At 50.1% G+C, this 27,289-nt stretch overlaps 1 protein-coding gene across 1 annotated transcript in view; it reads right to left on the bottom strand.

Annotated features, from left to right (window-relative positions):
• Window positions 1–27,289, bottom strand: part of BMP7 (bone morphogenetic protein 7) — an 88,960-nt gene extending 61,671 nt beyond the window's left edge. Inside the window, exon 1 of the mRNA XM_024750319.1 lies at window positions 26,872–27,289. Within this exon, the coding sequence (XP_024606087.1) occupies window positions 26,872–27,289 (418 nt within the window). The remainder of the gene's footprint in view (window positions 1–26,871) is intronic.

Genomic DNA, 27,289 nt, shown 5'->3' with positions numbered 1-27,289 from the left:
AGTAGCCCCCTCTCGCCACAACTAGAGAAAGCCTGCGCGCAGCAACGAAGACCCAATGCAGCCAAAAATAAACAAATAAATACATTAATTAAAAAAAAAAAAAAGATGGCTTAACAGTCACCACTAAAGCAGATGGAAACATGCATGCATATTATGGAGAAAACTGTCTTCACACTTTGTTGTTAAATTACTGTAGTTGATTACCCAAGACTCGAGTTTTAAAATAAATGTCTGGAGTTGATATCTCCCTGAGCCCATTAAGAAAAGCAACCCAAGGAAACCCAGAACCTAGGAAAACAGCTTTTTCTCCCACTGCCCTTTATAGTCTAGAACACCACTGACTGAGTGAACTCACAGGAATGAACAAAGGACTTTCATCTTCAAAAGATTAAAAAAGTCCAAACCCCTGAGACCAAAAGCTAAGTCCAAAGAAAAGAGATTCCAGAAAAACCATCCTGACAGCAACCAGCTTCACGACTGTCCCCAAAGCCGATTCTGGTGTCCTTCTTTCACAAAAGCCTGAAATGATAACCCCAAAGCTGGCCCCGGGAGGGCAAATTTTGGGCCGGAGGGTGCCAATAAAGGGTAGAGGCAGGTGGAACAGGAGGCGGTATCCCCTCTCATGACCCTCTGACATGTCAGGCAAGACCTCTGCCCCACATACAGGTCAAGCCTGATCCCCAAGCGTCACCCAAGAGCGTTTGCCTCCTCTCAGCACCTAGGGTTTCTCCTCCCGTTTACAGTCACACGATACGTACAAGTGTGCCCCTCACTAAGTTAGGGTCCTCTGCACAAGCGGATTACGATAACCAAAGGCAGCTTGCCATGCAGACTTGCAGAGGGCAGCAGGCATTTAAAGGGTACCTAAGTGGGGCTTCCCTGGTGGCACAGTGGTTAAGAATCCACCTGCCAGTGCAGGGGACACGGGTTCAAGCCCTGGTCCGGGAAGACCCCACATGCCGCGGAGCAACTAAGCCCGTGAGCCACAACTACTGAGCCCACGTGCTGCAACTGCTGAAGCCCGCACACCTGAGCCTGTGCTCCGCAGCAATGAGAAGCCCGCGCACCGCAACGAAGAGTAGCCCCTGCTCTCCACAACTAGAGAGAGCCTGTGAGTGGCAACGAAGACCCAACGCAGCCAAAAATAAGTAAAATTTAAAAATAAATAAAGGGTACCTAGGTGGAGGTTTCCAGAGCCACGCTTTATAGAACTGTATTTAACACCCTAAAAATTAGGGGTATGCCCCCCGATATACACACACTGATGTGCATACATAATAATACACGAAGATAAATGAATACAATAAACTCTTATACACATGGAAAAGAGCTATAGAAGATGCAATATTTCTCCTGCTCCCTAAGGGTTCATTTCGTGCTGAGACACAGCTCACTGTGATGTCACCAGTAGGTGCCACGTTCACGCCATCTCTTTCTCTTGGAGAGCTTCATCGTGGCTCTTGCAATCAAGCCAAATGGTCCCAAGGGAGCCACCATCTTGTCCCATGACCTACTTCTCCAGAGTTGAGGGATGGGAGGGAACAAGCCCCAAGCTGGGCCAAACACAAGATTTCTTTTATTTTTACTGGCACCTGGTGGGAAAGAGCCCCGTTTGTTTTCTCTGCCTTAAACCCTAAGGATGTAATGTGGCACTCTGGGCAGCCACACACCATCACCGCACAGAGAAAGCTGGCCAGTGAGAAGACTCCAGGTAAGGAGGACAGAGCTCAGAATTAAGGGGGAAGCCTTCCAGGCTTGATCCCCTGGCCTGGTGGTCCCCATCCTCCCTGAAGTTTGAGGTTTCAGTTCTTCTAATTTGTGAGTCACATGGAGACCCTTCAGACAAGTCCCGTGTAAGCTACTTAGAGTCAGGTTGCTGTCCTTTGCAACCAAGGCAGTTCTGAGCAAAACAATCGAGCCCAATTATATACACACCCAGAAATGGATGGGCAGGAAACACACCCAGGTAATAGTGGGGATGTCCAGGTGACCATTTGCCATGAAAGCTTTCTTCAGACGTGGATAATTTCCCAGTATAAGATGACCCCCTGAGCGAGCTCTGGGAACAGGGGCAATGACGTCTCGATCGTGAGCCTCCAGTGCCCCGCAGAGCCTGATGCTCAGTAGGGCTCCATTCGCCTATTGGATTCAATGTATTACTTCGTGTAATCCTCTTCTAGTCTTCAAGTCAACTATTTTCTTGATAACATACATGCAGTAAAGCACACAGATCCTAGGTGTTCGTGAAGTTTCGTGAAATTTCTCAATGCAAACGCACCCAGAGCAGGACACGGCACATTCGTTACTAGCGCCAAAGACACCCCCACCCCGGGCCCCTCCCAAACACCAGCCCCTTGCTCATCCCCAAAGGTGACCACCATCCGAACACCCAACACCGCAGACTCATCCTGCCTGCCTGGGGCTCCCCCTTCTGCCTCTGCTTCCTTCACTTAACTGTGTCCGCGCGCACCCTCTGTGGCTATGCGGAGCGCTTATTCACTCACTTCCACTGCTGTATTGGACCCCACCGTATGAATAGGCCACTGCTGATTTTTCTATGGGCATTTGGGGAGTTTCCAGTTTGGGACTATTACAAATCGGGCTGCAGTGAACATCCTTCCTTGTGGTGAACACAATTCTATTGGGTAAACACCTCGAAGCAGGAGTGGGAATGGACAGAAGCCAAAGACTGGTCAAGGGCAAGCATTCTGAAGAGAGGGAGATGGAGAAGGGCCACCCAGTGCTGGCTAGGAACGCCTCGTGGGCAATAATGTCAGTGGTGGATACAAGCGCAGGAGGAAGAGCTCCACAGGTGAAGTAGGAGGGAAGAAACACGTGTAGATGCAGAAAGCTAAACTTGAGGTGACCTGTGGGAAATCCAAGTGGGAAATTAGACTGGACAATTGAATGTCCAGTTGGGGGCTGTTGAACTGCACTTAGGCATCTAGCTTTGTGGGGAAAATGCACATCCAATGAGAAAGAGGAGCACCGCCTCGGGCCACTCCTGGGGGGCTGTGCGGGAGGTGGAAGACACGGCCACCGCAAGACCTCGGTCCAGGGGAAGGAACAGGACCAGAGACGGGCAGGATGAGATGACCAGGTGGTAGCCAGCGTCAGGTAACAGGGATAGGGAGGCCACGCACGGGGTTTGATCGTCGGCTGCTTGGAGACCCCAGGACGTGGTAATGGTGGAGACAGCCGTGCAGAGAAGGCAAAGAAACAAAGAGATGGCCAGTTGCAGAGGACGGACATTTGCGTCGTGGAGGGGGGACTGTCAGCCCGTACAAAGCTGCCTTCATTCCCTCCTTGAGCCGGTCTCCCGGCCAGGGCTAGTAAGACCTGATAAATAGTAGTAAGCAAGTTAATGGCCCAGCTGTTCCTTCCAAAATTTCATGGTTTTTAGAAAAAGCTTAGTTAACTTTCCAGACTATGCGGTCCTCTGACTGTCCCCAAAAGATGCCGCCAAACTATGAGAGAGGACTTAAATATTTTGTAAGCAAAGTGACACTTTCCAAGTAAAAACTGCAAGTCCAGCATTAGAAGTCTGCTCTTTACTCAGCGTCCGGTTTCCCTGAGCTCAGACTGGACCACGAGCTCCAGTTATGGGCTGGAGGCAGACCCCTGGACGCCTTTCACGAGGCTCTGAGAACCAACCAAAGTCCAAAATATAACCAGAGACTAGAGCTGCGTTTTCAAAGACCCTTGACTTCTTAGGATCCTGTGGCCCAGCATCCCCCCACCCTGATTTCACTCTGAAACTTTCACCCCAGGCTCCTTCCTGTCCTACGGGGATACAATTCATCCAGAAGGTTCTGGCACACGCCAGAATTCACTGGAGCTGATGTTACCAAGGCTGCTGTCACTCGGCGATTTATGGCTCTGCAGCTTCAGGGATGTGAAATTTGATGATGGTTCCTCATTCATTCCAAGATTTACACGGCAAGATTAAGGAGCTTGAAAAAGCCGCCAGAGGCATGCCATAAATTGGGAGTCCTAGAGAACTGAAGAGACATACCAATGACCCTAACAGGAAAATGTTAATAACGTGAGCGTTGATACACTGTGCTGCTCTTACAGAAGAAGGGAGACGGTCCTAGAGAAGAGGAAAACTGCATCAAAGTCTAACATGATAAACACTGCCAAGAAAATATTTCGGTGTCTCCTCACCCCGACTGTATTCATTCTACAAGTACTTCTTGACCGCCCGCTCTGGGGGAAGGAGCCCTCTATTGACCTGCTAGAGGTGAGAGGTGGATAAAAGCTCACTTGGATGGCTGCTCTGTCGCCTACCCAACCCCTGAGCTAGGTAACAGCCACCGTTTGAAAATTTTTATTTTTAATTGTGGTAAAAATACACACAACATAAAATGTGCCATCTTAACCATTTTAAAGTGTACAGCTCAGTCGCGTTAAGTCCATTCACATGGCTGTGCAAGCGATACGCAGAAACTCTTACTCTTGCAGAACTGAAACTCTGGCCCCATTACACGCCTCCCCGTTCTGCACCCACCCCGTCCCCTGGCATCCACCAGCCTACTTTCGGTCTCTAGGACTTTGACAGCCCTCTGTACCTCATACAGTGGAACCACACAGTATCTATCCTTTTGTGGCTGGCTTATTTCACTGTGCCCAATGTCTTCCAGGTTCATCTATGCTGTAGCATGCTTCAGAGTTTGTTTCATTTTCAAGGCTGAATAATATTCCATTGTGTGGATACCCAGTCATCTGTCAGGGAGCACTTGGCTTGCTTCTACCTTTTGGCTCTTGTGAATAATGCAGCTACAGATATGGGTGTGCAAATCTCTCTTTGAAACCCTGCTTTCTACCCTTTTGGATATATGCCCAGAAATGGAATTCCTGGATCATATGGTACTTCTACTTTTAATTTTTTGAGGACTGATCATACTGTTTTCCATAGAGGCTGTACCATTTTACATTCCCACCAGCAGCACACAGAAGTTCCCCACATTCTCTCACCCCAACGCTTGTTATTTTCTGACGATTTGTTTTGTTTTGATAGCAGCCATCCTAACGATATGAGGAGGACGGGTACCATTATCAAAGCCCTCCCACTGGCCTGGATACCACATCACGTGTGTCACACACACATCATTTCCTCGAATCCTTATAAAACCCTCCACTCAGAAGTAAGCACGTGCGTGTCCATTCTACAGATGCGTACACTGAGGCTCAGAGAGGTAAAGTCACTTGCCCACGGCCACACAGCTGGTCTGAATGCTTCACCACTTAGCCACACTCTCTCCCTCATGCCGGGAGCCACCGCCAACCTCTTAGCCATGGAGACGGTTAAATAAAGACATCCCTGAAGTACACACCAAGCTCTCAGCACACACGACGCGGTCACAACATTAATCTCCTTAAACGCTAAACTCAGAGAGCGAGGACTCCGCATCCCTCTCAGGTCCCTCTGGTTTGTAAATACTGCTCCTGCTGGTGCTAGAGTCGCCCCGAGGGAGGCCGACCGCTTGAAGGTGGTGTATAGCCTTAACCCGTCGTCTCCCCATCCTCCCTCCCCAGCCCCCCAAAACAGGGGGCGGGGCCCCGCCCGGCAGAGGGCACACAAGCGGCATTGTCTCCCCTGAACTGCCGCTTCAACTCTCGAACTTTCCACCAAATGCTTTGGCTGCCAGCGAGACCACCTGGAGCCCCAGCGCCGGGCGCTCCGAGAGGGTCTTCCGAGACACTGCCTCCTTGTTAGACGCAGGGGGCCGCGTCCCGAGCCGCGGGTGCGGAGGCGAGCCCGCTGGCGGCCAGGCGCTTTGTCATAAGCGTGGCAGCCGCGCAGATGTGGAGGGGGTGGAGCGGAGAATTGCTGCCCCGCGAGATTAAACACCCCGGCGTCAACATGTGTGCGCTATTGCCTGAACAATGTTATCATTGTGAATTGAATGGACCAAAGGGTTTAGGGGATGGGGCGGGGAGGCGGAGAAAAGATGGGTTTAATTATCTCTAGGGCCAAAGCCAGTTGTTTGCCTAAAAAGCCCCAGACGCTGGTAGAGCTGAAAAGAAAAACAGGCTGTGAGCTTACATCAACCTTTCCGCCATAAATCGAGGCAGCCATCCTTCATCCAGGGGTACCCGTCTCCCCAGAGCGGGGGGGGGGGGAACCCAGCCCTTAGGGACCTCTGGGTCCCCACCCCATCCTTAGCTAATTGAAAATGAGGGGAAAGAATGGAAACTAGTTACCATTTCAGCTAAACTAGTGATTCTTGGCCAGGGGCAATTTTGTTCTCCCCTCCCCTCCCCAGGGGCTCTTGGGCAATGCCTGCATTCCTTTTTGTTTGTCACAGCTTAGGGAGCGTGTGCTACTGGCGTCTGGTGGGTAATGGCCAGGACACTGCTAAACATCCTACAGTGCACAGGACAGCCCCCGACTACAGGGGGTGGTCCAGCCTCAACTGTCAACCACGCCGAGTTGAGAATCCGGGAGCTAACAGACACACAAGCCTCATGAGACCCAGGCGGTTTTGGTCCCACCTGGGCTCTCAATCGGCTGCGTGGGACCCTGAGCTCCGTGGGCCTCAGTTTTTCCCTCAGTAAGAAGAGAATGGATTTAATTGGCCTGAAGTCCCCTTTCACTTCTGTTAGGTTGTACCATGAAAAGTTGTGAAATTTCCACCCATTTTGACCTATATGTAGTTCGACCTAAACTTGAATTCTACATCTGCGCGGTCCAGTATGGCAGCCACTAACCGCATGGGTCTACAGAGCACTTGAAATGTGGCCGGTGTGGCAGTGTTTACATTTATTTCAGTGTCATCAGTTTAAATGTGCCCAGGGGCGCCTGTACTGGACGGCAGATACAGAACGTTTCCATCATCGGGGAACGTGCTATTGGACAGCGCTGCTCTGTAGCATCGGCGCGCTGGTTTCTGATAGCAGCATGACGACATAAAGAGCTTATCACAAACCAGGGTCCAAATACGTGTTCTCAGAGAGACGGGGAGGTTCTTCCTCAAAAACAGGTTCCCAGTGTGAGAAATGCCATGGAAGTAGGGAGAACTTAATCCCGGAGCTGTGGGAGAGGCCTGCGTCGGACGCTGGTGGCCCCTGGGCTCTCGGTTCCGTCTGTAAAATAGGAATGACGACCCCTGCCCCGGTCACAGGGCCACCTGGGAGTCTGTCACTTGCTGAGTGACATCAGGCTGGGTAATCATCAGACCCAGCAAGTTCAGGGGCTCTGCTTCAGGCCCACCCGGCCCCGAGACCCCTTCCCCTCGGCTGAGCCGGGCCGTTCACTCCCTCCCAGCCGCCCCTCCCCATTCATTTCCTTCCTACGGCTTAAGGAAGTGATTCATTGGCCCGTTGACCTGTTTATTAACCATCTTCTTTTCTAGGTTTTAACTCCCAGAGTAAGACCTGAGAGAAGTCAGGTACAGAACGTAAGAGGCTTGAACGTGGAGCCAGGCTGCGGGGGAAGTCCCGGCCCTGCCACCCACGGGGCGCTTGGGCAAGTTACTCTTCATCTGTCAAATGCGAGGATGGTGAGAATAACACTGACTTCACTGGGTCGGTGTAGGATTAAAACAGACCAGGGATCCTCAAGCTTCGGCGTGTTCCAGAGTCACCAGGGAGCCTGTCAAAACATAGACCACTGGACCGACTCCCAGTATCTGTAACATGGGAGATCTGGGGTGTGGCCCAAGAACTTGCACTTCTAACAGGTTGTCAGGAGAGGCCCATGCCGCCGGTCCAGGGACCCCACTTTGAGAACCGCCAGAATAGAGCCCGTCCGTGGAGTCCTTGGTGCGCAGAGAAGTCTTGAACGATGTCAGCTCTGATTGTTTTGTGGTTCTCCACTGTTCCACCCACCACACTCACTTGCGTGGCACTTGGCAGGTTCTCAAGTATCTCAGTGAACAATCTTTGGAAACTTTCCCCCCGGGTTCCCTATCAGGAGGGCAGAAAAGCCCCTCTCGGTCTCACTCAGCTCTAGAAGCAGCAGAGAATTGGGGTTGAGATGGGGCCCTATGGCCTGGGTTCAGACTCGGACTCTGCCAATCACCAGCAGTGACTCAGGACAAGTTAACCCATCTCTGCGAGGCTTAGCTTCCCCTTCAACAAAATGGGGACATGAAGAGGTCCCCAGTTATATGGGGCCGTCATGAGAATTCAAGAAGACAGAGGCCAGCGATCATGGGACATGACAAGGACAAGCGCCAGACCGGAGGAGGCCCCGGGAGTGGCCGGGGGTGGGAGGGGCAGTGCGGCAGCCCACGGGCCCCTCCCCAGGACAGGAGGGTGCCTTCTCAGACCTTCCCCCAAAGCAGCCAGAGACTCCTGGGTCAGCTGGGCAGGCACAGCTGGTTTAAGGTATTTTAGAAGCAAATCAAATCAAATGAGAATTTATAATCCTTCCTGAGGTCTGGGTTCCATCAACCTAAACTCATTAAGCCAGAGCCGTGCAGGTGCAGCTAAGGAAGAGATTGTTCTGCGTTTCCTTCATGCCGGACTCCCATCTCCCTTTCACAATAAGAGTCTCCTCTAAACCCCACACATGGAGCAAAACACTCATCACAGAGGCATCAGCGTCCACTTCTGCAAATAGGACTGTAAAGAGATGCTCAGCAGCCGCCCCGGGGGCTTGCAGGGGGGAGTTTGGTGGAAACCAGCAAACTTCAAGACCCTCATTCGTTTCACGCTCACATTGCAACAAACTGAACTTGACTTCCCAAGCTGAACTATCAAAACACCCTTAAAACTGCATTTTTGTCCCTTGAACCTATTTCTGGTAAGTGAAGGAGAATCCGAGGTCAAACCAAACAAGGGTTCAGAAATTACAGTTTGGATTCTCTGTTGAATGTAACCGGCAGAGCGGCAAACAGATTTCCAAAGTGAGTCTCCTCTGGTTTACTTGAAACAGGTCTAAATAGAGTCATCTTTCCAAATAATTGGAAATGATTGGTAGCGATTTAAGGGAACACTTGTACAATTAAATGGATAAAGTTTTAAAACAGGCAACACTAGTCTATGGCGTTAGAAGACAGGATGGCAGTCGCCCTTGGGTGAGGCTGTGAGGAGGCTTCTGGCAGCTGGTCAGGTTCTGTTTCTTGTTCTGGGCACTGGTACCTGGGTGTGTTCACTTCGTGGAAATTCCTAACTGTTCTAGATTCGTGCACTGTTCTGTACACAAGTTAAACTTCAATAAACAGTTTTATCAACAATACGTATTGGCTGGCTTTATCCATCTCCAGTTGTACTCAAGAAGTATCTGTCACCATAGTCCCCCTATAGTAAGAGCAATCTCATACCAGCTGTTTGGGGAAAAGATACTAACACCTTTATCAATTTTAAGACATCTTGGTTTCAGAAGCATCGATAATCAAAGAAATGGGATATTATGCCTAAAGCACCTAATTGGGAAACGTGTATGTGGCGTCCTACTGCCCTGACCTATGACCCTCCCGTTAGCAAGGCTGTTTATTCACCTGCTCCAAACCCATCCTTCAAGCCTGAGGAGCAGCTCGGGATCAAGTTTAAGAGGGAGGGCTCAGTAACTGGACCTCCAAATTCAAATACACTTTCTGGGCCAGCTACTTACTTCTCTGTGCACAGTTTTCCCATCTCTAAAATAAGGAGGATAGTAAGAGCTCCCACCTGAAACAGGTGTTAGGAGGATTAAATTAGTAATATAGGTAAAAAGGATAAAGGGTACTTAGCACATAGTAAGCCCTTCACAAATGTTAGCTACAAAGATTATTATTATTTTTATGGCTAACTTAGCGATAATTAGATCGTACACACACCCCCAACTCCCCAACCCAGCCACAGGGGGCCAAAGGCTGACTCTCAGAAACCTTATTTATGAAGCATGATCTACCTTCTAGACCCAACCGATTCATGAGTGAACATGTAATTCAAGCTAAGAGTCCCTCCCGAGGAATTTTATTTGGGTGCAGTAGCTCAACCAAGTCATCAAGAACTCAAGTTTCTTCCATCTTTTTGCTCTGCCATCGCCTGCACATTGATGTTCAGTCCTTATGCTTGTTGCCGAATGGTCACAAGATGGCCGCCACAGCTCCAGACATCACATCTTCACAGAACCACATTCAAGGTAAGAAAAGGGAGAAAAAGATAGACTGTTCTGTTTGTTCATCTGTCACTCATCAGGAAGCAAAATATTTTTCAGAACCATCTCCCATCCCTTTCTACTCCCAGCAGATTTCCTCTGGTGCTTCACTGGTTAGAACACCATCCCATGTCCATTCCATCCTGCTAGGGAAGCTGGTAAGGCAAGTATGTGGCTAGCCAGAGAGCTGTGACTACAAGTTGCTGTGGGTGGCCATCTTTCTCCCAATAGGCAGGGTAGCAGAGGAATCCAGTGGGGCAGAGAGGTCAGAGGGAAGCTATTCAGTGAGGGACATGGAGAGAATAACCCCTGGACTCTCTAAGGACATTCTAGTCGCTGTTATGTCCTTTCCCAGGTCTTGGGGATGCATCGATTTCCTATTTATTCTCCTTAAACTAGTTTGAATATATTTCCTTGCCTGCAACCCCAAAATTCTGTTACATATAATTTTGTTCACACCAAACACACACTGCACAGAAATAACACCTGAAAACACCTTCCACCTCCTTTTCCACTGATCATCTCTTCCAACCAGTGGGCCTAGGGATATACCCAGACCCTCTCACATCGGTCTCTCTTGGAAACAAGCAGAAGTAACCCATGTGCCCAGAACCCACTTACTGGAAAAAGTTCTTACAGGCTTTCAGGGTACAAACAAGGTTCTACCAGGATAGCAGGGCTTCCATCCAAGTAGCTCTCCACCCTCGGCTTACCAACAAAGACACAGATTCGTAACATGCCTTGAGTATCTTGATCTGTTCATTCTCTACCCAGAGGGGAACAGGAGCCACCTGTCCCACAAGCAGAACTCAGACCTGGCCTCTGTTTTCTTCCATGGGACAATGATTCTGACCTTTTCAGATGATTTTCAAGAAGTTTTGCCACTTGTCTAAGGAGATGGTGATAAAATAAAGATAGTTTTCAACAGGCAACTGGCTGTTGGCCAGAATCCCACGCAGTCTTCAAAGTCAGGGCGAGAGGTATACCTACTCACAGGTTCGAGTTTAAAGAGAAACTGAAGTCTCTCCATGGGCTGCAGAGGGTCTGGCTGAATTAATGCCAACATGCAACCCAACTTCTGCATATATTCACTGTGGCACGCTATTATTTGGAGACTTTGGAAACTAGCTCAGGGTCCCCATTTATCTGGGCATAGTGAAGAGGTGAGTCAAATCACATGTTCAAATAACTTCTGTAAATCCACCTATACACCACATAGGCAACAACGACAAAGAGGGAGAGAGAAACAACTTAGATTATTTGAATGTGGCTACATAACGAACACTTCCAATGCACTTTCCTTTCCCAAGCTTTCCCTCCTACTGTGGGGGCCAGAAGCCAGTTTCATTCCTTTCCATCCTTCCTTGTAGCAAAATCTGGCCTTGTGAACCAGTTTGGGCCAGGGGACTTACAGAGAAGACTTCTAGGGAATGTCTAGGAAGCCAGGAAGACAGATAAGCAAGGAGAGCTCTTTGGACCCTTTCCCTTTCTCTTGCCTTGAACGTGAGATTATATGAAGATGTGATGTCTGGGGCTGTAGCAGCCATCCTGTAACCGTGAGGTAAAAGACATAAGACATTAGAGGACGGTGAAGGCAAGGGGGAAAGCTCATGGATACCTGGATGATATTACTGAGCTGCTACCCCAAACTTGGAATCACTTCACAGAAGACTTGCTGTTATGGGAGATACTGACATGTTTTTAATGCTGAAGCCACTGTTAGGCAGGTATACTGTGACTTAGAACAAGTCCTAAGTGAGACATCATTCCTCTCCACAGAAACAAGGAGCAGGCTTTGGGACGTATATATCTTACAGCACTTCCTGTTCATGAGAGTGGTGCTAGTGTTTAAAAATAAGTATTTTCGGGGACTTCCCTGGCGGTCCAGTGGTTAAGAATCTGCCTTCCACTATGGAGGACGCGGGTTCGATCCCTGGTCGCGGAACTAAGAGCCCGCGTGCCGCGGGGCAACTAAGCCCGCGAGCCCCAACGAGAGAGAAGTCCGCGAGCCCCAACGAAAGATCCCCTGTGCTGCAACCAAGACTCGATGCAGCCAATAAATAAATAATTTTTTTTTTAAAAAAAAGGTATTTTGGTATAATATGGCACTAAACTTAAGCCAACTGTCTCATCTCATGGGCCACGGAAGAAGTGGCAAACTACCCCAATGCTGGAAGAAAAACCAGCAGCAGGGACTTACGCAGAGTGTGTCCATCTCCAACATGGCAGCTTCCTAAGGGATTCCAAGGGTCATTTTCACTCTGCCCAATTTCTGTCTGACCCACTGCCCCCACCAAGGGGCAAATGCAGCATCACGCTGCTCTTGAAATGTCCGGGCCTTGTCAAAATCTCTAATGGGATTTGAACAAATAATGTAAATATGATTTTTCAAACGTGACGCTACTTAGGAAAATGCTGGGTCTTAAATGTGAGGACCCCAGTTGTACCTGGAGAGGAACTTACAGGCGTCCCCAGTGAGGACAAGTCAGGACATCGGGCCATACCCATGTTTACAGAAGGACCTAAAAGAGATTCTGCAGCCAGACTGGGCTCCAAAGGCAGTACCGGGGCAGGCCCTGTTTACTGAGAGATGGCTGCCATCACCCCCATTTAATCCCAGCTGCCCTGGGCCCTAAGCCACACCATATGAGAGGGGAACTGCTATGAACTAAATTGGGTCCCCCAGATTCATGTGTGGAGGTGATCAGGTATAGATGAGGTCATGAAGGGATGGGATTAGCGCCCGTATAAGAAGAGGAAGAGACTTGACCCCTCTCCCCATCATGTGAGGACACAGCGAGAGGGCAGCCGTCTGCAAGCCAGAGAGAACAGAGCCCAGCCATGCACGCACCCTCATCTCGGACTTCCAGCCTCCAAAACTACAAGAAATAAACGTCTGATGTTTCAGCTACCCAGGAAACGGTGTTTTGTTATGGGAGCCCAAGCTGACCAAGACAGAAGCTGGGTCCCAGAGCACTTGAATGCCTCCGGTCACCTGCATGAGGCCACACACCAGTGACCCGGGACTCAAAGCCAGACAGACCTGCTGTCCCCAAAGCTGGTCAAATGACTTGTCACCCCTGCGTCCCAGTTTCCTCACACAGAAGAATAAATGTGGAAATCGTGCTATTTGAAGAATGAACGGCATGGGTGGGTCCTCACTTCAGGTGGAGGTCAGTTGCCCATATCAAAAAATGTCGGGGGCTTCCCTGGTGGCGCAGTGGTTGAGAGTCCGCCTGCCGATGCGGGGGACGCGGGTTCGTGCCCCGGTCTGGGAAGATCCCACGTGCCACGGAACGGCTGGGCCCGTGAGTCGTGGCCGCTGGGCCTTCGCGTCCGGAGCCTGTGCTCCGCAACGGGAGAGGCCACAACAGTGAGAGAGGCCCCCGTACCGCAAAAAAACAAAAACAAAACAAAACAAAATGTCGGGCACAGGAAATGCTACTAAGTCTGACATAAACAGAGCTCAGGAAAAAAAAAAAAAAGAGAGAAAAGGGTACAATTTTACTGTGAAATTTTTGTTATTCATTTTTTTAAGAGTAGGCCCGCCCATAGACAAGTGTCTAAATCTGAGGGGCTGTCTGTGCCCTAAGCTGGCGGACGCGCGGAGGGTTAGTCCTGATGATCTGGTGTTTCCTTAAACCTCTGCACGGATAAACACAGATTATAATCAGCAAGAGGTAACTTTCTAGTATAACAGGACTCGTAATAACAAAACCAGTTTCCTGCTTTGCCTCGTGCCCAGTCAACAGAGGCCAGCTTCCAGCTTCATCACGGGGCATCCCGGCTGAGGGAGGACCACCCCGACCCAGATCCCACAGCACTCAGTTGGTGGGACACGTGCCCACGCCGCTCCCATCCCCAGAAGGTGCCAGGCGGTGCATCCCACTGCCCTACATGCCAGGGGGAGCTGCACGGAGGACCTGCACAGGCAGGCCACGCCCACAGTGGTCCGAGTTTTGGCCAGGCAAGTGACAGCGCTGCTGCCGGCCACTAACGTTACGTATGGGGCACCAGCTGCCACGTGGGCACCATGCTCAGCTCTCCTCCCGCCACCGCGGAGGGGACGGATCCTCACAGCAGCCCGGGTAGCAGGCACCAACACGAACCCAGAGGAGGAAACGGGGACCCAGAGTTTCATAACCTGCCCAAGGTCACAGAGCTAACAAGTAGCAGAGGTGGGATTTAGACTCAGGTCCGACCCCAGAGCCAGTCTTAACTACCACCTGAGACGTTTTAGGACAATTTTTTAAAAAAGAGAACATGGGACGGGGTTGCTGGGATGAAGCGAATTTAGGAAAAGCTGTGAAATCTACCTGATCACTTTGGTGGGAACTTGTGACGCACGACCCACATGAAGGATGCCAGGAAGTCTTCAGAGGAGCAATCTGTTTAACTAAGAGTTTGGTCAAACTCAGAGGAGGCCCTCCCACATCCGGGAAGAGAGAGGGTTGTCTATGTGTCACTGGACGTCTGCAGAGGACAGAGGGGTCAGATAAAACTCAGACTTTTTTTTACTATCTACCCTTCCCCAGGTAGAGGGTATGGGCAGTCTAAAGCAGGAGTCAGCAAACTTCTATAGCAGGCCAGATAATAAATATTCTAGGCTTTGGAGACCGCACCGTCTCTGTTGCAACCACTCAGCTCTGTGGATGGAGCATGAAAGCAGCCACAGACAAGACGCAAACAAAACGAGTTCCGATAAAGCTTTATAGACACTGGAGTCTGAATTTCATCTCATTTTCACATCATGGAATATTCTTCTTTTATCACCCTTTCTGAAAACTGTAAAAGCCATTCTGGCTCACAGTCTGCACAAAAATCAGCGGGTCTCCCTGCTTTATTTATCGTAGCTCTGAGCTGCAGTGAGAAATGGAAAATGCAGCTTCCTCGCTCACCGCCCCTCCCCCCCAGCAGGTTACCTGCTGGAGGGGAACAAGGTAAGAGAGAGGTTTGCCCTATTTCCTCCCGAGAAGCTGGCGGAGGGGAATAAAGAGAGACCGGTTCTAAGTGTGTGTTTAATAAGTTTTTAGTATCATCGGGCAAAAGGTGCTGTAAAAATATTTTGGTTCCCGGGAGACAATGCCTGCTCTTGAGAGATCTGACCTCCTTTTCGTCTCCAGGCTGTTTCAAATCCAGGCAGAGCTGGGTCCCCAGGAGAGGGCTCACGTTTTGCTTGCACTCTGTCTTCCTTTCAACCGGAAAACGATCCATCCATCCGAAAACGCCGCTTTCCCCGCTCACGGCCATGGGCCAATGGGTTTGAAGCCAAGGCTCCCAAGTCAATTTCCAAGTTGGAGGAGAGTTACCCCAAACCAGTGGTTCTCCGCCAGGGGCTCCTCTGCCCCTCAGGGCACATCTGGCTATGTCTGGAGACACTGTGGTTGTCAAACTGGAGGCCACTCCTGGCCGCTCATGCGTGGAGCTCAGCGATGCTCCTCAACATTCTACAGCGCACAGGATGCCCCCCGCCAGAGAAGAGTCGGGCTGAAAATGTCAACAGCGCTGCGGGTGGGAAACCCTGCTCTACACCTACGTGAAAGGGCCACTTCCAAGTTCCTAGGGTGTTTGAGGCACGTGAGAACCAGAGATTTCTGGATCTCCTCTCCCATCCCCCCGCACCCTCACCGCCCCCCCCCCCAATATATTAAGACAATTAGGAGCTCCGGGTTTGAGCAGGTATAAGGCAAGTGGCTTCATTTACTGTTTCCTCCTAAAGGAAATGACCAACGGGTGCCTCCACCCTATAAACGTTTACTAGCCCTGGAAGGTTCTGAGGCCCCACTGCCATTTTTAAGGGCTTCTCCCTCAACAAATGTTAGGTCAAGTGAGTCAGAAAATGGAACCTGAGAAGAGGGAAGAGGGTGGGGGGACATTTCACAAAGTTCAGGACCAAGAGGAAAACTGAAAGACCTAAAACGACCCCCTCCCCTCTCTTTCTTGCTTATAAACGGAGGAGGACTGCCTTACACGGGGTAGGTACCTCGTGAACCGAGGCAGGGAGAGTTTTGAAGGTCTCGGGACACTGCCATGTGGGGTTTTCATTTGCTGGCTGAGGCCCCGTCATGTTAATGGGTCTGTGGATTGATGAGTTATTGGCCTTTGGGGCGTGATACCCTGAATACACTCTAAGATGGGTTCCCTGGGGCCACACCACCAAGAGCCACCTCAGGGCTGAGCTTCAGGCCAAGACTCTCTTGTCTCCAGTAGGAGAGATTTCTGATTCACTGGTGCTTGGAAAAATGTAATCACAAAGAAGAATGCAGAGGAAATTGTAACTAATATCCAGGTACCCACAAAACTAAGAATTTGCAGGAGTTAATATCACGGTTGCTTCCTGGTTTTCCCATAAACTTTTTATTTTAGAATAACTTTATAGAAAAGTTGCAAGGACAGTATAAAGTTCCCGTGGACCCTCACCCAGATTCCCCCAAGGTTCACATCTTCCATAACCGTGGGACACTTGTCAAAAATAAGAATTTGATATCGATGGGTTACTATTAACCAGACTCCTGATTTTTTTCAGATTGCACCAGTTTTTCCACTATTGCCCTTGTTCTGTTCCAAGATCCAGTCCAGGATACCACACTGCACTTCCGAATGGTTTCTTATTATTAAAATAAAGGAAACTTGACCAGAACAGTTGGAATTTATTTAAAATTTCTCCCCAATCCCATCCCTTGCCTCCCTCCCCAAAGGCGGTTGGTGTGAGTCCTACCGCCATGTTTCCGTAGTGTTACCACACATATATGAGCCCACAAACGATACACAGTATTATCTGGTGCTCTCGTGTGTGTCTGTTTTGACACAACGACAAACGCTTACACCCTAAACATCCTCCTACAACTGGCTTTCTCCCTCTTGACATTCTGTCTGAGTCTAAGTGCATACATAAAAAAGAAATTCTTGCATTCCCTTCTGGTTTCTTACACATTTATAAATAAATGTATTACAAATTTATTTCTCCAATCCCCTGCTCATGGACATTTAGGCTGGTGGTGACGATGGTATTACAAACAATAGGCAATATTTATTCCAGTACATATGGTAAAAACCACCTCCATGATCTTTTCAATACAGTGTCTTGAGGTATCGCTATTAAAATACCAGTCCCTAGCTGCCTCTGGAATTTTCCCATCAAGTGGGTGTGGGGTGCATGCAGGAGCCCCAGTACATGGGCACTCGGGGCCCTTTGCCCCGTCGTCGATAATTCTTAAGCCATAGAGACAGAGCAGAGGGGAGTTTCCACAAGCAGGACGGATAACTTATCTTTATCTTCCTCTTCAGAGCACAGAACCACAAAGTCAAGGTCAAGGGCTTGGAGGCTGTTCTGGTGGTCTCATCACCACTGCCCTCGTGCCCCGTCTCCCCCATTCACGCACCTCCACGGGGCCGGGAGGAAGAGTGAATGGGTGTACATTCAGCAAGAGCTGGTTTCAAATGCCAACCCCACCACTTCGTAGCTCTGCAAGTTCGGGGCCCTTCCGTCTCTTCCTCCTTAAAATGGGAATGCTACGACTTGCTTTGCAGAACCTGAGAGAATTAAATAAGGAGCCTGATAAGGGAGGCTGTTATAAATCCATTTGGTGCTACAGAAAGATCACAACCCTCCCACGTTATCACTGGGATTTACTTCAGCGATGCACTTAGATAATGAAGGAGTCTCTGAATTCAGTTTCTAGGTTTAGCCTTGCAAGATCCTGCCTGGACAAGGAAGTGCCTCTGAAGCCCAGGAAGAAAAAGCAAGACCTCATGACAAGACAGTCACCTGCACAGCCCGGACAGACCGCGGCTAGGGCAAGGGCCTCTTGAGCTGGGGCCAGAGTCAGGCTCCTTCATTCTCTGGGTAGTGAACCCGAGTGCCGCCGAAGCGTGCTTTTGCTGAAAGACAAGTCCTAAAGAGGCGAGTCATTTTACAAGTGGGAATGGAGAGAAGTGGTTATTCTTGTTGAACCACGTGAATACCTCAGTGATCAGGAAGATTCTAGAAACACTGGTCTCCAAAATGGGGTGCAAGCACTTAGCGGGGGCAAGAGGGATCCACTGGGACGTGGGGCGGGAAAGATTATAATCGCAACTAAGTAAATTTCAAGGACTGACGGGCGTCAGGGAAGATGGGGACTTACTGGCTGAGCTTCAACAAGCATCTCTGCATAACTGATGGATGAGACTGAAAAACACAGACCTTGTTTTCAGTAAGGCAGCCAGCAATTCACCTGTTCTATTTCCATCGTTTTACCCGGTGAGAGAGCCCTCGCCTGCGACAGTGTGGTCGTGAGTGCCACTTCCCAGGCGCTTTCTGGTGCTCCCCTTTCCAAGCTTGGGATGGGACTGTCATCTCCTGCCTCCTTGGGTCAGGTCTGGCCACGTGACAGGCTGTGACCAATGAAATGCAGGCAGAAGCGCCCGTGTAGCTTCCGGCTGGAAAGATGAAAAGCCCGTGCACAAGCCACGCTGTCTTTCCCTTTGGGACCACGACTGGTGACTTTCAAGAGGGCGGCAGCTCCGTCGGCCTGGAGATCTGAACACCCTCCCCGGCCAATGTGCAGAGCCCCCTGCCAACCCACGACGCAGCCATAACAAAAGAACAACAAAGCTCTGTGGTTTCAGGCTACCGAGATTGTGGGGTTCTTTGTGAACTCTTGATGCTGACTAGACAAAGGATCAAAATAATCAAAATTTAGGACCAGACCTTTAGCTCGCTGACCCCAAACTGTTGAACCAGGAGCTGTGAAAGATCAAATTCCATCACATTGAAAATCTTAGGGACAGCAAAATTACATTTGTCTTGCTAATGAATTAAACTTGTAACCTTTGCATTAATTACTATGCATGAGTTACAATGTGTATTAATGAGCATCGGAATTTTGTATTTTTTATCTTTAGTGCCGCCTACTTAAACTTCTATTTTAGTCTTTGTTTTATAAAGTGCATACCGTCCTAAAACAGGAGTAGTTATACGATCTGTCTCTGTTTAGGGTGTGTACCTCAAAGATTTCCTAGCGGGGATGCAAGATCAAAAAACACTTGAAGACGCTGCCGTGTAACATCCTCACCCCTTGCACGCACGCAAGCTGCCAATGTCCGAGTACCTTCTGTGCCATGAGAATTCTGCAAGGCAGTGCTAGAGCGGGACGGGGAGAATGTCTGAGAAAAGAGTCAAGAAAAAGTCCTTTATCAAAGGCCGAAACACAAGCCATCGAAACCACAGAAAAACCCTCCTGCCTTTGAGTGCATTGTTCAATTGCTGGGCAGACGAGCCCCGGGGCCATTCTAGGTGGATGGTCATGCTAACTGCTTGGATTCTTTTTTTTTCTTCAAACTACATGAAGGCAAGAGAGAGGCTGGCATTACAAGACGGTACAGGCCTAACTCCAATGTTTAAAAACATGCAAGTCCGCAATTTTGGAAACAGTGCAAGTTTTTATTCACAGACAAATTTAATTAAGCCAGACAACAAAAGAGTGAAACTTGAAAGCTACTCTGGGGAGATAAAGATGTGAAAGAATAACAACGTGACCTCAAAGATGTGGGAACCTTAATACTCGCTAAGTCAGAGTTTTCTAACGGTACAGAAAGAGCTGAAGAGAATTTATGGGAAACCTTGTGTGAGAAAGCCCACCCCGAGACTCAGGCCCCGGAGACCTTCACCATCCTCTGGTCTCCAGAGGCTTCTAAAGGCACTGAATCCACTTGGGACTTTGTTATCCCAACCGCAGCTGGGAGAGCGGGGGGCGGGCAGTCTTGCACCTGCTCCCATAAAAAGTGGGGAAGTTGTGCTGGTCTGTTAATGAATGCTTTGGGCTTGTCACTCCCTTGAATCAAGGAAAAGACAATTTGTACTTTGACCACCTTCCAGGAAGGGGTGGGAAGAAATATGTCAGTAATGCGAGTTTTTGAAATTAAAAGTTTTTATTTTGGAATAATTTTCGATTCAGAGAGAAGTTGCAAGGATAGTAGAGAGTTCCTGTACACCCCTCATACAAGTTTTAGGTTCCCTAGTAGGAAAGCTTTGAAATAGCCATAGATGCTTAAAATCAAGAGAAAGTCAGCATTAGTCTCTACTTGTCCCCAACTAAGTTTGGTGTGCTCAAATGTCACTGATCTCTGAAGAGGACGAAAATGCATGTGTCGTTGGGGGGCGGGGGATACACATATATACAAAGATATGCATCTTTGGGGTCATTTTCTTCATATCTCTAAAACAACATGGGTGGCTTAATCTTGGTCCTTTAAGATCAAGTACTTAAAAACGGAAATTTGGACCAAAGTGAATAGTGATCTGGCCACCAAAATGCAAACAAGGTTTACCACTTATTGCGCACCTACTTGGTGCCCGACTCTACCCAAGAGAGATATGACTTTGTCTTCATGAGGGTCTGTGGAGGAGGGGATTCTTAACCAGATTTCTGAAACGAAGAAACAAACTCAGAGACGTTAAGTAACTTGCTCAAGGTCACACAGCTAATAGGCAACCATAGTGGAAACAGACACATGGGTTGAAGCTGTGTCTAAAGAGAATCAGTGTGGATGCCATTCCGTTCTCTCTTGCCAAGTCACACCCTCTGCTGTCACCGAGAACTTCCGTTACACGGCAGTGAAGCCCCCCAACCCCCCACTCCATATATCACCCAGAATTAGCTGCAAAGTGTCAGGAAACTTGGCCAGGCAGCCCCAAGCATCAGCGAGGGCTGGAAGCCTTCACCGTGAAGCCCTTTATAGAAAGCCGCAGTTGGCAGCCCCTGCTCCTGCATGGGAACAAATTAACATTGGCATTCCAAACACAGGAAAGGAAGGAAATTGGAAACACAGTTTATACTTGGCCAGCTCTTTGAAATACTGTACCATGCTACCGACATCAATTAATGAAAAGCAGGGTTGTGCTGAGAGGCCCTGGTTTGCAAATGCATTAACACACGTTAAACATGTTTGTACAGGAACCGGATTATAAGCACCCTGGCTCCAAAACAATAAAGCAATTTACCCTAAAACTGGTGCTCTTGGAGTTGTCATTAATTCAATCCACTCCACGCGGATCAGCAAAGGCTTTTCTCGGCTCCCAGCAATGCCTCCCGACACAAATGTTGAAAGGACGGCATCGCACATGCTACTCTGAGTTTCACATAAGTAAGTGTCAAGCTTCATGCACTGCTAATATGCCCCCAAATCATAAACACTCCACTTTGGAGAGCGGGGGAAGCACACAGCGGCAGCCCTGGTATTCATCGGCACTGCCGTTTCACATCGGGTTAGAGCAATTTTTCCCCGCAGAAGGTTAACTGGGAAATATCTGTTCCATATTAAGAAATACCAAGTCACATTTTTTGTCAAATATTATTTGTCAAATGCCATTTGCTGCAAAACCCAGATTTCCAGTGCAGCTGAACACAGAGCTAATAGCGAACGGTTCACATAATAGCTGTGGTTGTACATGGGATCGTTTGCCGTGAAAGCACCCCCCCTTCCTCTATAAACTGTTTCAGGAATTGGAAAGAAAAGCATCTGAAGCTCTGGAATAAATAAAGTACTGTGCCTTGAGCTGCCCAGTACAAAGGACCCAGCATGCTGGGAGAACAGACGCAAAACAACCAGAAAGGCAACTGCCGCTTCGCTTCACAATTTTGTAAGAATGCTTAAAAGATTTTACATCACGGGGTTGAATCGCAACGTATCTGGCTTGCAAAGACAGAGTCGGCTAGCTTCTTGAAAGACCAGCCTCCTCACGCACTGCACCCACCCATCGGTACAGGCACCTGCGACCGCATCCTGGGTCCTGGGTCCAGGCGACAAACATCACTGATGTGGCCGCCCTGCCCCCTCGCCCAGGTGACATCACCCCACTACTCCACATTGATCCGGGATCCATCAAGTCGGAGCACTTTGGGTGTGCCAAGCTAAATGTGTTATCATTTTTACCACAAATTAACAGTTTCTATGTAAATATTGGTAGTTCCTCACCCCACGAAGGCGAGAGGAGGCAAAATGGCACCGGCGCATTTGACTTCAACTAATTAAAAGCAGAGGGTCATGCAACTCAACGTACTGATTTTACCAGTGGGACTTAAATCTTTTATAATAAGCGCACACAGCTGCAGCGCTCTCCCACCGCCACGTTTTACAGGCTAATCCATGCATTCCTTCTGACAATAACGTGACAGGTCCCACACATCCCTGCCTGTGCCCTAAGCCCGGTGACACTGCCAGACTGCATTAAAGCAGAGGCCGGCCAAAAAGCAGCCGTGCCGACAGCCCCCAGCTAGGTCTGAAGAGGGATCGCCAAAGCATGAACGTGGCCAGCCCCTTGGTGCAAAGGGCTCTCCATTCAAAATAGTCAGCTGGTGAAATGGATGGGCAGGCTGGGGAAGGGTGGAGACTGGGGGAGTGTTAGGACACTCTGATTCTTGCAATGGGCCAAATATGACCTTACCCGATAGGGGAAAAAAAAGATATTAAAGCGATAGGGGTGATCAATCAACTCAGATGAGGCTCTCCCTGGAATGAAGTCATCATCCTCTCCGAGCGCAGCGGACACGTGATATTCGCTCACATCGCAGGCACGCTGCTGGTCAAGGGTTCGCGGGCCAGCTGTGTTTACCCCGGCAGAGGCTTGACAGGCTACGACGCTACGGAAGGCCCCGACCCGGAGCTCGCAGGAGCTGCATCTCAGAAGCTGTTTCCTCTCTCTGTGCGTTCAGAGAAGCCCCCGCTTCGCTTCCCTAGGCCTCCTCCCTTACCCCTTCAAGGGCCGCCCCACAACCAAGTGACAACTCTGGAATAAACACCAAAACTGTTGGCCACGCGAGCTGGCATCCAGGCTTCGGCCTTAACCTGCTCTGATTCCAGAAGGGAAATACAAAGACCCCCCCCCAAAAAGTTCAAACCTGGGTCACATATATCCTTGGGGGGAGGGGGGAGAAGATCTTTGATTTATATAAGCAGGAAAATGAGGTTTAAAAGAAGTGATGTTGAAAGGGTTACTAAAAACACAGCTGTTGGTGCACTCCTATAGCGAAGACACTGCAGAAAGAGAGAAAGAAAGAAAGAAGGAGGGAAGGCTGTGTGACATCTATATTAACCTCTGGCTGCTCACCAGTGAGGGCCGGCACTCCAGTGCTGGAATGTGGGGCAGCCCCTTCCAAATTTTAACACAAGCCAGGTTACAGCTGCGAGCGCCTGCAGCCTGTGCTCCCTCGGCAAGCACTCCCTGAAGGAAATTTTTAAACTGTAACAGAATCTTTTTCTAATACTCTACAGTGGTAGAGCCTGTTCTGAAGGGGCAAAAGGAGAGATCTTAATGCCAAACACTTGTCAACAAAAAGGATCGCCAGATGGTATAAAATAAAAGTAAAACCGAACGGCCTTCTCCCCACTCCTCGGCTACATTAACAAAAGCCACTTTTAGACACTGAGCCCAATAAGGATAGGTTTCTAACTTCCCCTCTTTTTAATTTAGCTTCAAAGATTAAACAAATTTGGTTCCTTCAGAACCTGGATCAGAGATAAATGTGGATCGCACACCCCCAGTGCCAGGGGCTTCTTTAGAAGACCCCAAAAGGAGCTGCTGGATTTCTCCAAAGAAAGAAGGGGTGGGGGGGAGGGTAGCTATCTTCGGGATTCAGTCTGCAGAACTCACATTGCCTGGGGACAGTTTAAGAGAGGGTAGCCTGTTTTGAATTCCAAACTTAAGTCTGCACAGAGGAGTTGGGGGCTTGTTAATCCAAACCAGTTTACAAATCTCGCCATTGAACTTAAGAGGCCCAGCCTGGGAAGATGTAAGTCTCCCTCCGGCAGCTCAGCTAGCATTACAGGGGCTTTATTGTACAGGCTGGTCTTTGTCACAAGGTGCAGTCTGAGGTCCTCATTCTCAGCACCTGGTTTTGTCATAAATTCTCCTCTAGTTCCCTCTCTAGTTTAGATCCCACTCAGCCTGGCAAAAAGCTTGAATTCTGAGGAGAACGACTTAGAGGAACAAAAACCAGTTTGGCTGCAGACGGAAGAATAAACGCACCAGCTCTGCAAAAGCCTTCAGACTTCAGGCCGAAGTCCCCCAGAGCACTGCAGGACAGCAGCGGTATGCAATGAGGGAGGAGGGGGTGGTGGAAGGAGGAGGGGGCTTTGAGGGGAGGAGAGGGTGGTGGAGAAAGTCAGTCTCCCTTCGAGGTCTCCCCCCCAGGTCCCCTGCAAGGTAACAAGTAATAGCTGCATATGAACAAACGACATTTTTCTCACTCTTAGTAAAAGTGTGAGACTAAACGCATCTTTAGAAAACTTTGTATGTTACAGGTCAGTATGATCTGCAATCCAAGGAAAAATCGTGTGCTTTTTCTCAGCTTCCAAGCAGGTCTCCTACACGCCCCCTCCAACCCCACTGCTACCCCCCAGCCCCTCCTGTGGCAAAATCCCAGAACCCCACAAAATGGAAGGGACAGGCGGTTTATTCCCATGCTGCTGCCGAGCAGAAATTAAAGGGCAACCTTAGAAACATCTACAGGAAGAGTCTTGCCCAACTGCGGTCCAGGTCTTCACCCAACTAATTACCGAGAAAGTTTTAGGGACTGAGAAAGAAAGCAAGCAAGGTCACTGCTCTCTCTTAAAAGCCACTCTGCCATCTAATTTGGAGTGATGCTCCAGAAAGCAAGACCTGAGAAAGTCAGGACTGTCCCACAAAGCCCAAAGCTAGCCTGACTGATTAAGAGGCTCAGACAAGCCGGTCTTTGTCTTTTCAAGATGAAAGAAATGGGACTAACGGGTTGAAAGGTGTGTGTACAGCCAGAGGAGGAAAACCACCCAGCTGTGGTCTTCCCAAACAAGTCCCAGCTTGCTCCCCGCTACCAAGGGGCAGCAAACAGCCCTGCCCCAAGTTTCCCAGAGGTACCCAGTTGGCGACCTAGTCCTTTTCGGGCATGGGAGGAGCCCGTGTCTGGCCACGCGGTTGGTCCATAAGCAGCAGGGTGCTTTCTGCACTGTGTTTGCAGAGCCCTCCACAGAAGCCAGGGCTTACAAATACCTTTTTAATGACCTCAGCCAGGCTCTGAAGGCCGCCACGGGGACCTGCTGGCATTCACTGGGAGTCACAGGTATCCGACAGAACAGAAGATACCATAAATCCCCAGCCAGAGAAAGGGCCCTGGTTAACCCCTGGCTTCAGGATGGAGACACAGCTCTGCTTTAATTAATTTACTTACATGTACGTATTTGGGATTTTTCTTTAGCTTCTAGTATAGGTCACAAATGCACATTAAAAAAAAATCATACACAAAACTGCAGACAATGAAAAATCAGGCCCCAGCTCCCAAATCCCTAAGGCCCCAGCCCCAGTTCTGCCCTGCCCCCATAAAATCTATTTCCAATCCATGGCGTCTTCCTCCAGTGGGAAAGCATGATATACAAGCACGTATGTAACCTCACTGATCTGCACCTTGCTTTTTTCCACCCCATACATCTTGGAGATTGTTCTAAATCAGGACATATGGAGCTGTCTCATTCTAACAGGCTGCCTAGTATAATTTAAACTTTCTTGAAGTCATTTTGGCATCTAAACCTCCCACCCCTTGCTCGCTGAAACTCGTTTCACTATTTGATTTTGGGCTATTATTAAGGACAGACAATGGCGTCCCGGGAACTCCAGGGACCTTATCTGGCGCGGGAAGCATTAAGGTTGATCCGCGCTTCCCGGCGCCCTCCATCCACGCCCCAGGTGCCCCGCGGGGGGCTTCAGGATCATTATTTCCTTGTTGACACAGCGCCGGTGGGCGTGAGTTTGCTGTCTTGACTTCGTTCGTATTTTCGCAGCAAGTGACACTTGTAGAATGAAAGCGGCTCGGGAAACAGCGCTATCGGGGCGTGTTATCTCAGAAACCAAATATTTGATCATGAGCCCTATAGCGCGCAGTCGGGGGTTAGTCTGAGTAAGTCTGGTGGATGTGCACAGATGGAGCGAGGGCACCACCCTCGCCGCAGCGCCAGCCTCCGATCCCCGGGGCGGTCGCGGCTCCAGTCGGAAGCCGGGTCCCCTAGCCTCCCCCGGCGGCGTCTGCTGGGAGATCCCTCGCCACCCAATAGCCAGAAGCCGTGGTTTGCGCGCCACACGTGATAAACGCTGAAAATGGATTCTGCCAGTCCGGGACCTATCATTAAATATTTAAAATAGAAAGGTCGCAATGGCAACGTTTTTTCCCCCAGCTCCAGCCAGGAGAGCTGAGAGCGAGAGGGGCGCCCAGCGCTCAGGAAAGGGGCCCCGAGGCGCTCGGGGCGCGCAGCACGCTACGGCGGGCGCACCGCGAGGGGACAGGTAGGGCTTGCCAGGTCGGGGAAGGGAGCGCAAAGCCCGCGATGCCAGGGCCAGGCAGGGCTGAGAGGGGCTCAGAAAGGGCGGGAAGTCAGCTTCGCGGAGCAGGGCCCTTTAAATCCAGGTAGCGCAGGCCCAGCCGTACAGGCACAGCTCACATGACCGAGCTCCGCGCTTTGAACTGAGCCGCGGCCCGCCCGGCGCCTCCCGCCCCAGAGGTGCAGTCGCCGACTAAACCCAGAGCGGGCTTCAGACCGGTCCTTACTTCCCCCGAACTCCCACAGGCCAGATGAGCCCGGCTCGCCCTACCTGGGGCGCGCGCAGCTTGGGGTCCACTAAGGCAGGGGGGTGGGAGACCCTCGGCCAGGCACTGCCGTTTTGATAACTACCGGGAGTGGAAAGATGGGCGGGCTGGATGCAAGACGCGGCGCCCTCCCTGTCCCAAAGCGACTCCTGGCCGAGACGCGCACCCCTCCCTCCCGCCTTCACTCACCGAGGTTGACGAAGCTCATGACCATGTCGGCGTCGGTGAGAAAGTGGCTGTCTTGCAGGCTGGCCAGAGGGGGGCCTTGGGTACTGAAGACGGCCTTGTAGGGATAGGAGAAGCCCTGGCCGTCGGGCCCGCCGCCCTCCTCCACCGCCATGGCATTGTACAGGTCCAGCATGAACATGGGCGCCGAGTTGTGCTTGCCCTGGAGGTGGGGACGCGGGCGATGGGGCAAGCCCAAGATGGAGAGGATCTCGCGCTGCATCTCCCGCCGCTCCTGGCTGCGGAGGCGCCGGTGGATGAAGCTTGAGTGCACCTCGTTGTCCAGGCTGAAGTCGGCCAGGGCGGAGCGCAGCAGGAACAGGGGCGCCCAGAGCGCCACGAAGCTGTGGGGCGCCGCGACGCGCAGCGAGCGCACGTGCAT

The sequence above is a fragment of the Neophocaena asiaeorientalis genome, unplaced genomic scaffold, assembly GCF_003031525.2.
Source record: "Neophocaena asiaeorientalis asiaeorientalis breed wild unplaced genomic scaffold, Neophocaena_asiaeorientalis_V1.1 scaffold606, whole genome shotgun sequence".
In the NCBI taxonomy this organism is placed as follows: Eukaryota; Metazoa; Chordata; class Mammalia; order Artiodactyla; family Phocoenidae; genus Neophocaena; species Neophocaena asiaeorientalis.
The sequence above is the reverse complement of the archived record's forward strand: the minus strand, read 5'-3'. Positions and strand labels throughout refer to the sequence as shown.